We start from the raw sequence: 12,952 nt of genomic DNA on the forward strand, positions 1-12,952 counted from the left end.
AAGTTTCAGAGGGGGAACTGTAGGGGTCAAGGCAGGCTGCCCCAAGATGGGCCACTTTGGCATATTGATTATTTTAAATAAAGTTATTTAACAGACAGCCTGTGCAAGGAAGGGCACTCACTTCCCCCTCTGTTCCCCTAAAGGTAGTAAATATATCTGTCATGTAAAAAGTGCCTTCCTTGTACCAAGAGGTCGACAGAGATGACCAGAGATGGGAAATTTAGAGCCAAGAAGGCTGTTATAAATAGCCCTGTTACTTTTTACCAATTTACCACCAGCCCCAATTTTTTTCAGAATTCCCTACTAATTGAAGCTCCCAGAGTTAAGTTTTTTATTTTTTATCCTGTATTTTTATCCTGACAGATTTATTGTCTTTGTTTACATTAATGCATATGGGATTGGTTGGTAGGGTTAGAACTAGGCAAAAAGTCCATTTATGTCCATTCTCACAGACAGCAGGTGCTTTGTCTTTTAGCTGAGGTCAGCAACAATTCTGAGAATTTGAGTCAGAAGACATGTGTAAGTCTCAGTTTCCTTACGGCTCCTGTTCCATTTGAAAGCTAGTCTTCTATCCTAGCTAAGAAGACTCCATTTTGAATCTTCTTTTACATTAACCACATTGCAGGTGTTCGTTAGTCACATGAAGTAGTAGCTACTGTCTTACACCACAGACTACAAAACACACCCATCATCACAGGAAGTTCTATTGGATGGTCCTGCTCTAAAAAATCTGTTTCTGTCTAAAAATTGGCAGCAGTGGGATTCTTAAATCACTGTATTCCCATAAACCAAAGAGGTCAAATGCATTTTTGGATAACAAACTCTTTAAGGACAGGGCCTGGGTTGCTGAGAATGACCTTATAGAACCCCTAAATGCCCTACCTTCGGCAAAGTCTTTAATGTTTTTTGATGATGGTGTTGGGTCCCCAAAGTAGACTCTCTGGCCCCAATTCAAGTATTAGGAATGACCAGGAAATTATTCCAGGGGACTGGAACTAAAGCATAGAGGCCAATGGAGTCCCAAGTGCTCATTCTGCCATATTGGGTACCCCTGGGTCAAGCATGATGAGAGCCTTTCCTTGTCCAGTGGAAAGAGCCACCAGGTTGTACTACACGGAGGGCATAGCCCATTGACTGATATTGCATCCTGGCTACAGGACTTTTTTTTTTTTTCAAAGACTCATCCTCTAAGGTCTGCAGAAGAGGAAAGAGGAACATGGTGTGTTATTGTCTCTGGATAGAACCCTTTGCCAGAGGCGTGGGCTTCAGATCTATTTGAACCACTGAAGGAAGTGCAGTTCTCAGGATTTTGAGCTGAAGGTCATGCATCTGGAGGGAATGAGCTGCCATGTTAACAAATGGTTCTACCTGAGCCATTTTGCAAAGGCCATTCTTGGACTTCTCCCTGGTTTCTGAACACATTTGTCTGCATCCTGCCAAGAAATCACCTAAGATGCTAAAACCATAGCCTCTCTTCATAGTTGTAAGCCATGCTCCTTAACTGTTATAACAACCAAGGTCATTAAGCTCTGATTTTGTGCCGTATCTCATTGTACGTACTCACCAGCCCTCCGAGGGAAATATCTTTATCATCTCCATTGTGTAGATGAAACACTCAGAGTCTGAATGTTTAGATAACTCACCCAACATCAAGAGGCCTCAGAGGTGGAGTCAAGCCCAGGCAGCCTGGCCCAGGGCTCTTCCCTGTTCAACATGCTGTACCTTGAACACCTAGTCCTTGCCTGCCCCTCACCTCCATCTTCATACCCCCACCCCCACACTGAGCCCATGTCTACAGTTTGGAACATTTTCTTCAGAAAGCCTCTCCCTTCGCCATGGCAGCAGTGCAGGTATGAGTGCGAATTCAGAGAGACAGGACAGGTGGGGATGCTGAGGAAGGAGCAGTGAACATTCTCAATGGAGGGACAGAGCTGCAACTGACACTCTATTTCAAAACTCACTTTCCCCAATACCTCTTGAAGGTTCCTTTCCCTCCCTACCTCCTTGTGCTCTAAAAGGCAAGTAAATCAAAACTTATGAGTCTGGAAAAATGAGTAGCAAACTTCTGGCCTTGGCTGTCAGGAGCTGAGTTGGGTCGGGGTGGAGAGGAGTTCTTTCCCCACCTTCATCTGGGCTTCTGACTACCCAGCAAAGCCTTCAGGGATGGGGGAGAATTCTGGACAAACATTCAGGCAGGCTCTGTACCCTTATATGGCAGATGTGAGGGAGATTTGAAGGAGAGGTGAACGAGCAGACTTCAGTCAAGTTTTCAAATCAGAAAATGAAAATGGATTCAGCTTCACAGACCAGAGCCCATGGCTATGACATCTGTGACAAGTTGAGGCTCCAAGCTCACGCTTTTTAGCCCACCATACCCAAGGAGTATAGTGCTCCATGTGCAAGGGTTAAATACAAACTGCTGCCCTCACTGCTTCTGAGTCATTCAAGTTCCTGTGTCTTGTTTGCTAGCACAGCTACCTCAGCTGTTTAATTAGATGCTCTGTTCTGATTTCCTGCTGAGCAGAAAATTCCAGAGAATTACAAAATGATGGAGGTGAGCAAAATACCTTTAAAATTTTGAGGACATACTGGTGATTATGTAAATAGGAAACAGAACAATGCCCTTCTCAATAATGTCATGGAATAAGGGGCCAGTCTGCTCTCTGCTAGCAATACCCTAAAAAGTTCATTGTAAAACCTAATCTTACCTTTCTTTAAGTGGCATGTTCCCTTTAATAATCTGTTATTTTCACAATGTTGCATTCTTTCTAATAGGTTTTTTTTTTGGTGTAACCAATTACATTTTTATCTGATTTGGATGTATTCAAAAAATTGGCTTTATTTTCAGATTTCTGAAGAACCAGGCCCCAGAGCAGATTCTTAAAGTGGACCAGCAGCATCAGTATCCCCAGGAATCTTGTCAGGAGCACAAATACTTGTCCCCCTCCCCACCCCCCACCCCAATCTGGCCAGGCCTACAGAATCAGAAACTCTGGGCCTCCAGAGTCAGGATTCCAGGTGATTCTAAGACATGCTACTGTGGGAACCACAGCTCTAAAGCATGAGCTTGAAAGACTCTTTAGAAAAGTGGAAGGTTTTTTTTTTTAAAAAAATTTTTAACGTTTATTTATTATTGAGAAACAGAGAGAGACAGAGCGTGAGCAGGGGTGGGGAAGAGAGAGAGGGAGACACAGAATCCAAAGTAGGCTCCAGGCTCTGGTCTGTCAGAACAGAGCCCAATACGGGGCTCGAACTCACAAACCATGAGATCATTACCTGAGCTGAAGTCAGATGACTAACCGACTGAGCCACCCAGGTGCCCCGGAAAAGTGGAAGGTTTTTAATTAAAATCTTTAGTCTTCACCATTGATGCTTCTGAAACAGCTCCATTCAACCATCAGAAAGACCACATTTTCTGTGTATGAAACCAGGGTTCCTTCCCACTGATTTCTCCTTGACCGGAGTTCTGTCCTTCCTCTGAGCTATGATCCTGCAGTCTCTGCACAGGGTGGCACCCTCTCCATGGCCCTCTGGCCTCTGGCCCATGGTGGAGGAGAAGCAATCCTTCCCCCTGGCTTCCCTGGCTTTTAATAACAGGTAGGACTCTCTGGTCTTAAGAAGTAACCAAAATTACTTTATAAATCCCAAAACTTTCCTCCAGCTACTGCCCTATCTCTGTCTTCATGTAGATCCTGGAGTCTAGGATGCCTGTCTACAGTGACTGTCTTTCATCTCCTGCTACCACCTCAGGCTGCCAGATATGACTCCATCCACTCTATCAGGAGCACACTGTCCAGTTCTTCTGACCCTATCTCTGGGCAGTGTTGGGTCCCTTGGCTACTGTCTCCTTCTTGGCATGGGTCTCTCCTGAGCATATGTCCACTTCTTTTCTGACCTGTGATATTGTGATTTATAAGAAACATGTATTTGCTCATTCAATGACCAAAATATATTTCTAATATTTGTTTGGTCCTTGTCCACAATTTCTGGCTTACAACCCCCTAAACCCTTGGGATTTCCTATGTGTTGAGAGTGATCAATGTGTCTTCTGTTATGTTAATAAGGTGACTTTTGGAAGGAGCCTGAGGATGGAGGCTAGTTGCCAATAGAGTCAGCCATCTGTTGAGAGGGTTGGAACTTTCAGCCTCGCCCTCTGACCAGAAGGGGAGAGGTGAGGGGCTGGATGTTGAATCACTTGCCAATGGCCAATGATTTAGTCAATTGTATTTATGCAATGAAACCTCCTTAAAGCCCCTAAAAGAGTTTTCCAGGTTGATTGGCATGTGGAGATTTGGGGAAAGCTGGCAGGACTAGAGAGGGCAGGGGAGCTGTGTGCCCTTTCCCATAGCTTGCCCTATGCAACCCTTCCATATGCCTATTTCAGAGTTATATTCTTTATTAAAAAACTGTGGTCTAGTCAGTAACTAAAGCTGGAAGCTGCCCTAGCAAATTAATTGAACCCAGAGAGGGCATCTTGGGAATCTTTGACTCATAGTCAGTGGGTCAGAAGCCCAGACAAGAGTCGGGGCTTGTGACTGGCATCTGAAGTGGGCAGGAAGGGCAGTCTTGTAGAACTGAGCACTAACCTGGGGGGGTATAATGCTATCTCTGCATAGGGTGTCTTTAATTGAGTTGAATTTTTGGATACCCCACTGGGGTCTGAGAATGGATTGGTGCTGTGTAAGACATTGAAATTGGGTCCAGGAGCCTTTCATGGCCTTCTTTCTAAGTGTCTACATGTGCCTTCTCATTTGCTTTTACAAACTCCTGTCTTTCCTATCTCAATGGCAGTGCAGGATGCTATGGGGATGCAAACAATGGGAGTTAACTCAGTCTCAGGGCCAAGAGGAAAGGTCATTTAAACACCAGCAAACTATCTAGTCAACTTGATGCTTGAGATGTGGGTTCCTTACCATGATGCTGAACACTGAAGGTACCCTGAGAGGCCATCTAGCACTCTCTGGGTGACCTTCCATCCAATCTAAGCTGGACTCCCCCCCCCGCCCCCCCCCCCCCCGCTAACCACAAGCCTTCACATACAGAGTCTCCTGACCAGACCTGAGAGTCATCTTGCCTCATCACTGAACCAACAAGGAATAAGCACCTAGAGCTCATACTTTCAAATCAAACCCCAAAATATCTAAATCAAAGATGCACTAGGACAACATCAGGCTTAACCCAGGGATTCAAAGTGACTCAACATCAGACAGTCCACTGAAGTCTTGCATTAGAGTAAGGCAACAGTGGTGGGGATGTAGAGGCTAGAATGTGCCATCAGAGGATGCCATGCTCTCCTTTCTTACTGCAGCCTTGGGCAGGGTGGCTTGTACAACCCAATGCAGAGTTCAGGGTGAGTATAATTCAGGACCCAGGATTGTTCCTCAGCTAACTATGGCTTGGTAGCAGTAATAGAAGCAGCAGAATTTTAATATGTACTTGACATTTTCAGTCTTCCAAAAGGAAACATCAATTTTCTTTTTCAAGAAACATTCTGATTTTAACCAATGGGCTATTAATGCTTTATTAGAGACATTATCTGAAATGTGCACCTCAAAGATTCCAACTGAAATCTTCAAAATCTCTTAAGAATACCTTAATTTGGTAAGTGTACAGCACCTGGTCTAAAGACTGCAAAGCCATGAGGATAAGGTTTTGCTGGAAACAGAGGTGAGAGACAGCACCTTCGGTCATGGTGTGTGTTGCTTTGATGAATGTGGTGAACACTCAGGGGAAAACCCATGCACCATTCATATGCCTCTTTCCTCAAGCTGAGACCCTGGGTCCCTTCAAGTGAAATCCCAAAACAGGGAGCTGGGAAGAGCTTGGGACTCCCCCACTCCATTCTCAGAGGCCACATATCAAAGATTTGAGGACATTGGTGGAATGGTGCCTGAGTGACCATCCTTCCATAGGCAGGGGATGGAAGAACTTTTGGGATCTCTAGCCTGTGATCAGAGAACCCCTTTCTTCTTGGTTTCTCATTTCTTCCTGATCAGCTTCCCAGGGTAAATGCTTGGGTCTGTCTGAGGGGGAGTCCAGGAGTTCTTTCCATTTTCTAGCATCCCCCAAAGCACAGGGAAGGTGGGACCATTCAATGGTTTTCATTGTACTTTGGGCACATGGACTTCAGCAAGCTCATAGGTACAAAGAACAGACCGGTGGTTGCTAGAAGTGAGGAGTGGGGTGTGGGAGAAATGGGTGAAGGGTATTAAAAGGAAAAAAGAAAAAAAATAATGCTGTCACCTGTTTAATTATTTTGTCCAAATCAACTTTAGTTCAAATTGGTATAGTTTTGAGAGTGGAAAAAAACATGAAAATAATTACAATAATGTAAATTTTGAAATAATCACTAACACCAGTTTCAATTATTATGGTATACATAGAAAATATAATATTTCATACAAAATACTTATAAAAATAAAATTATTTTATATATTTTAATATATATGTGTGTATATATATATATATGTATATATATATATGCTTTAAAGGAAAATGAAACACTTATAATGGTTACCCAAGCATTAAAAATAATATAAACACAGTAATTATTTCTGTTATATATTCACATAATTTCGCACTTCCTTAGCTATCTTATCTCATAGCTTATCACTGCTATTATTTCTAAAGAATATGTTTTTTCTCAATATTGACTTTGTTTTAATTTTTCATCAGACTGCCTAGAATATTTCTCAAAATTTACATTTTTTGGTCAATAAATTTGAAATTCTTGGTACTCCCAATTAACATTTCTATGAAGAACACAATATTGGAGAAAATATATGGGAAAATATTCTGTCTACGAGTGCTGAGGGATGTGTGCTCAGAGCAAATTCTGCTAAATGCAGGATGGTCTGCATTTTATTTTTTCATATGTAAATGTGGAAATATTTGAGCTCAAAACAGATGTAGGTATACATCATCATGATTCCTGGGAAGAGGTGAAAATACCAACATGAGGAGGAGTTTGGAAGAAGTGGATTCCAACCCTCATGGATGACTTTGAGGGGCTCAAGGCTCCAGTGGGAGGAAGACACTACAGGTGGAGTGGAATGAGCAAGGGAACTAGGATTAGAAGTGGAGCCTGGAAATGGGACTCAATGGCTTCAGTCTCATGGTAGAACTTGAACTGATGAGGAGTTGCTTCTTATAGATGAACAAAGAACACGGTTTCTTGAGATGGAAAAGCATCTTGACCTCCTGGTGAAGATGCTGTAAAGATTGTTGAAATGGCAACACAAGATTTAGGATATTACATATCTTGAGTTGATAAAGCAGAGATAGGGTTTGAGAGGACTGACTCTAAAATTGAAAGAAGTTTTACTGTGGGTAAACTGCTAACAAACAGCATTGCGTGTGGCAGAGGAGTCATTCATGAGAAAAGAGTCAATTGCAGCAAACTTCACTGTCGTCTTATTTTAAGAAACTGCCTCTGCCACCCCAAACTTTAGCATCCACCACCCTGACCAGTCAGCAGCCATCAACATTGAAGCAAGACCCTCCACCAGCCGAAAGGTCACACTTGCTGAAAGCTCAGATGATGGATAGCACTTTGTAGCAATGAAGTATTTTTTAATTAACGTCTGTACATTTTTTTAAAGATCATAAATACTATTGCACATTTAATAGACTATAGTGTAGTGTCAACATGACTTTTATATGCACTGGGAAACCAAAAAGTTCATTTGACTCACTTCATTGTGATATTGCCTTATTGCAGTGGTCTGGAACTGAAGTGGCAGTATCTCTGTGGATGCCTGTGCTGTCTTTTGCCTCCATTCAGAATGACCACCTTCAACATACTTTTACAGTTAAAACTTGTCAGTGAGCTGACTTTGGCTTTATTCTTTTGAATGGGTGACCAAAATTTCTCTTATCTGTCTTCTTTATTTATAAAATGAAAATACACTTATCTGACCTGAGTTGTGAGAAAAACGTCTAAAAAATGTAGTTATCACAGTGTTAGACCCACAGTTGATAGCCTCTGATCACTAACTGTATTCCAATGTGCCTTTATGATACATGTCCTCCCCATCTTATAATGACATCAATTAACTGGAGGTGGACATCTTTTTCCTTGCTGAATATGCATATACTTGTTTTTGTCAGCTGGACCACTGTGAGCTCATTGTTTTAGTCAAACCAATTAAGGACGATTTGAGGGGGGACATGAGTCCACATGATTGTCTAGAAGTTTTTGTTCTGCTAAAAACAAGATATAATCATCAAGAAAACTTCAGAATAGAAGCCATCAGCTTGGAAAACAAAAGAAAACAAACAAGATCATAGTGTGCCCAGCTGGTGTGGGCAGGGCCAGTGAGGCCAAACCCCAGGGCTTTAGATGGGTAGCCTTAAAGCCACTGCCCAACATCAGAGATCCCTGGGACTACACCTTCTGACAGCATCTGCACAGCTACATGATCAGGTGAGCAACCCGGTGGGGCTGGTATAATCTTTGGGTAAGTACTTGGCAGAATAAATTCAAGGATTTTACTCCATCATAGTGATTTTAACATCTAGAAGAAAGGAGGATGGATTTTTAGACAGATAGGTCTAATCAGATACTCATTTCTTTTTCCTTCCTAGGCTTTGAAACATGTATCCTTTTGTCTTCCTGATCGCCCTTTGCTTGGGAATAGCCTCAGCTACTATAGAGCTTGATCAAAGTTTAGATGCACAATGGATTCACTGGAAGGCAACACATGGGAAGCAATATGGAATGGTTGGTAACATCCAAACTATCCAGGGGACCCAAAGAGAATGTCCGTGCTGGTGGTAGTTCGTAGCACAGAGTAGCATCTTGAGGCTGCTCTTCCTAAGGCAGTAAGCAGGGCACCGTGACTGCGCACAGTGTGGGCATATGTCCTGCTGTGTGGTTGCTGGAGAACAGCTCCCAGAAGCATCAAGCCATCCCTGGCTGTGATTTCTCCTCCCCTCTGTGAGCACATCCACTTGGTGCAGGTCAGTAGGTTTTAAACAGAAATAAAGATGATAAGTCATATGTTTGCCTCTAGAATGAGAGCTGGAGGAAAGCAGTGTGGGAGAAGAATATGAAAATGATTGAACAGCACAATCGAGAACAAAGCCAAGGGAAACACAGCTTCACGATGGCAATGAATGGCTTTGGTGACATGGTGAGTGTGGCATGGATTGCTGAATGTTTTGTTCTCTCTCTCCTCAGTACTTTGCCAAAAAAAAATCTTATGCTTGTCAACATTCTACTTTCTTTTCCTTGAAGACCAATGAAGAATTCAGACACATGATGAATGGCCTTAAAATCGAGAAGGATGAGAAAGGGAAAATGTTTAAAATACCTTTCTTTGCTGATATCTATGTACCTGTGGACAGGAGACAGACACCTGCTGTAAGTCCTGTGAGTATCAAGGATGACCAATCATCAGGTCTCTCTCCAAGAAGAAAGCCAAAAAGAAAGTGTCCCCCTTGTTATGGTTTCCTGCTGTGGAAACCATATACCATGTTTGCTATATTTTAAAAGACTTTTCAGATCAATAGACTGCTGTCAGTCTTGCTATTGGTTTTGTAGACTGAGACCTTGATAATTTGTTTTCAGGGTCGGTGTGCTTCTGGCTGGGCTTTTAGTGCAACTGGTGCCCTTGAAGGACAGATGTTCCGGAAAACTGGCAAACGTGTTTCCTTGAGTGTGCAGAACCTCCTGGACTGCTCTTGGCCTCAAGGCAATGAGGGCTGCAATGGTGGTCTAATGAGTAATGCCTTCCAGTATGTTAAGAACAACGGAGGTCTGGACACAGAGGAATCCTATCCATATGTTGCAAGAGTGAGTGGAGCTCCTCACTTGTCACCATTCCAGCTCTGCCCTTAGAGCTGAATGCTTTTGAAGAAAACAGACACCATGTTTAACATTCACATTTCCAATTGTAGACTCTATCTGCAGCCTGTCAGGACTGTCATTAAACGGTATTAGCCTGGCACAGTTCTCTGCTTAGATGGTTACCACATAGCTGTTTTTATTTCTACATCACTTGGAGATATGCATGCCTTTCTATATAGGGTACAGATTTCTCCAAGGTGAAAAACTTCTTATGGACAGGTAGACCACGAGTGTTTCATTGAATCCAGACCAATTAGCTTTGCTTTTTTTTTTTTAAGTTTATTTATTTATTAATTTTGAGAGCAAGAAAGACAGAGCATGAAAGGGGGAGGGGTACAGAGAGAGAGAGAGGGAGAGGGAGAGAATCCCAAGAAGGCTCCATGCTCCGTGCAGAGCATGGGGCTTCATCTCACAACTGTGAGATCATGACCTGAGCTGAAATCAAGAGTTGGATACTTAACTGACTGAGCCACCCAGGGCCCCTTACACCAGTTAGTTTTTCAATTTCAAAACAATAAATACCCTTTCACCTCCTGGGTTGCTTCACAACAAACTTGACTTGGAAATCTTTTACCTGTAAGCTGCCTTGAAGTCATGTTCCCCAGGAAGTGGATGGTTGTAATCAAGTTTCTTTTCCCTTACCATTCAAAGGATGGACCCTGCAAATACAGGCCTGAGCATTCTGCTGCCAATGTCACCGCCTTCGAGAACATCCCTCAGCAGGAGGAGGCCCTTATGATGGCAGTGGCAAATATGGGGCCCATCTCGGCTGCTATAGATGCAAGCCTGGATACCTTCCGCTTCTATAAAGAAGGTAAGCATTTGTCGATGTAGAAATTTAGGTAGAAAAATTGGAAAACCACCCTAAGAAACAGCAAGAGTGACACTTTGGTATGTAGAACTCAATGTAGAATTTAGGGGTGTGTGGACTTAACATAGTTGTTCATTCTGTACATGTAATATTTATGCCTGCTCTTTCCATATGCCATGACTTGACATATCCCCATGAGGATAAGTATATCATAAATATATTTAAATGGTTACATAATTTGATTGGTATGGCTTACTTTACTTTTTTCTAAATATTAAATTTTTTTTAACGTTTATTTATTTTTGAGACAGAGAGAGACAGAGCATGAACAAGGAGGGGGAGAGAGAGAGGGAGACACAGAATCTGAAACAGGCTCCAGGCTCTGAGCTGTCAGCACAGAGCCTGACGCGGGGCTTGAACTCATGGACCGTGAGATCATGACCTGAGCCGAAGTCGGACACTTAACCGACCAAGCCACCCAGGCGCCCCATACTTTTTTCTAAATATTAGACCTTGATAACTTTTAAAGAATTTTGCTACTGAAATTAACAGTGGAAAGTAGCCCTTGGCTCAAGTAATTTTATGTTCTCTGCTGTTTCCCTAGGTTGACATCCTACAAGTAGAATAATAAGGTTTCAGTGGGTGATTTTTTTAATGACCCTTGACTATTATTTTCAAAAGGGATTGTGACAGTTAGTATTTCTCCTGGTGTGAGATGAGGGCCTAAATCCCCACCCCTTCCCGCTAAACAAAAATATCTGACTTTTAAATCTCATCTGAATTCATATCAATATCACAACTGAATTTTGAAATGCCTCCCCTACTGTGGTTGATAGGCTGGGTTACTATGACATGTCACGTGGGAATCCTCACCCCAGCATTGAATATTACTCCCCAGGCATTTATTATGATCCAAAGTGCAGCAGTGAAGACCTGAATCACGGTGTTCTGGTGGTTGGCTATGGCTTTCAAGGAAAAGAATCCGATAACCAAAAATATTGGTTTGTCAAGAACAGGTATGAAAATCCAGGAATACGTACTTTTGAATTTGAAAAAGGAATGTTTTTTGGAACCAGTGTTTGGACGCAGGTCCCCCAACCCTTGAGCACACTTCTGAAATCCCAGCAGTGTTTACCCCATCTAGGGGGGAACACAGACATAGTCATATAATGACAACGTTAAGATATTGCCTCACCTGCTAGAGTCCTAATATAGTTTTGGTACCACTGTATTTCTAAATTGGAATTTTAAAAAATTTCTATAACACATCTGGGTCCCCCAATTTTCCTTTTCCTGCTCACATTGCAGTTTTGTGAAAGGTCTGGGGATAGAATTCTGTGCTGGGTTAGAACTCAACCATGAACAATAACGGCCTCTCCTGATTCTTCCTAAATCTGTCCTGGTCTCTGCTGCACTGTTCAGTATCAAGTGTTATTATTCATAAAGATAAACGTGTTTTACCATTTGTAACAATTGGAAAACCCTGTCTTCTTTCAGCTGGGGTGCTGACTGGGGCATGGACGGCTACATAAAAATGGCCAAAGACCGGGACAACCATTGTGGAATTGCCACCATGGCTAGCTTTCCTATCGTGTAAGATCATGGTGATAAAGAAAGCCTTGATTGGCAACAGAATATACAGAAAATAAATTTTATTTTAAAGTCGATCACATCTTATTGTGCGGGATAAAACACTTGAATCACCGAAGATCCAAGTTGTGATTGGATTCTGTGCCCGTTCACACTAGTGATGAAACTACTTCTTTAATCCCTGCTCTAATCAGTGGTGTGTGGTTAACTTGCTTAATAACTTTTGAATTTCATGTTTTAAAAGGTTGCATGAAAGTTTTACCTTTTAAAATAAAATTTACTGTCATATGCTGAGGTGTGATTCTGTTTTTAATACATAAACTACTTTATAGTAAAAAATGCAAAGGTTTTGTGGAGAGGAAGAAATGTCCTTATTTCCTCCAGTATTCCTCCTAATTTCCTTCCTTATTTCCAAGTGGTTTAAGAATTTAATTGAGATGAAATTGGTCAATGGGAGGAAAAAAAGCCTCAAAATTTTATTATCAGGCAGGGAGGACCAGTAATGAGTTTGAATACCGCCCCCCGCCCCCCCCCCACCCAAAAAATGATCAAGTTGGGCAGGGTTTTTTTTTGGCAGTCTTATATATTTTAGACAAAGACAATAATTTGTGAGGAATTGACAGGAAAAAGAGAAAAGGTGTGTGGCAGTTTTAAATTGCAGGAATTCTAAGTGGAATCTGGGCTGAGGTTGTAGATGAGTA

The 12,952-nt window shown here is 42.2% G+C and overlaps 1 protein-coding gene across 1 annotated transcript in view; it reads left to right on the top strand.

Moving 5' to 3' along the window:
* The first annotated feature begins 8,308 nt into the window (after window positions 1-8,308).
* The window catches only part of LOC131491960 (procathepsin L-like), a 76,811-nt gene continuing 72,167 nt past the window's right edge, over window positions 8,309-12,952 (top strand). Inside the window, exons 1-8 of the mRNA XM_058695524.1 lie at window positions 8,309-8,425; window positions 8,587-8,722; window positions 9,015-9,134; window positions 9,239-9,373; window positions 9,572-9,796; window positions 10,502-10,664; window positions 11,560-11,677; window positions 12,159-12,545. Coding sequence (XP_058551507.1) covers window positions 8,597-8,722; window positions 9,015-9,134; window positions 9,239-9,373; window positions 9,572-9,796; window positions 10,502-10,664; window positions 11,560-11,677; window positions 12,159-12,258 — 987 coding nt within the window. The 5' untranslated portion in view covers window positions 8,309-8,425; window positions 8,587-8,596 and the 3' untranslated portion in view covers window positions 12,259-12,545. Of the gene's footprint in view, window positions 8,426-8,586; window positions 8,723-9,014; window positions 9,135-9,238; window positions 9,374-9,571; window positions 9,797-10,501; window positions 10,665-11,559; window positions 11,678-12,158 lie in introns of the transcript that reaches the window.

This window comes from Neofelis nebulosa, chromosome 12 (assembly GCF_028018385.1).
Source record: "Neofelis nebulosa isolate mNeoNeb1 chromosome 12, mNeoNeb1.pri, whole genome shotgun sequence".
NCBI classification, from domain to species: domain Eukaryota; kingdom Metazoa; phylum Chordata; class Mammalia; order Carnivora; family Felidae; genus Neofelis; species Neofelis nebulosa.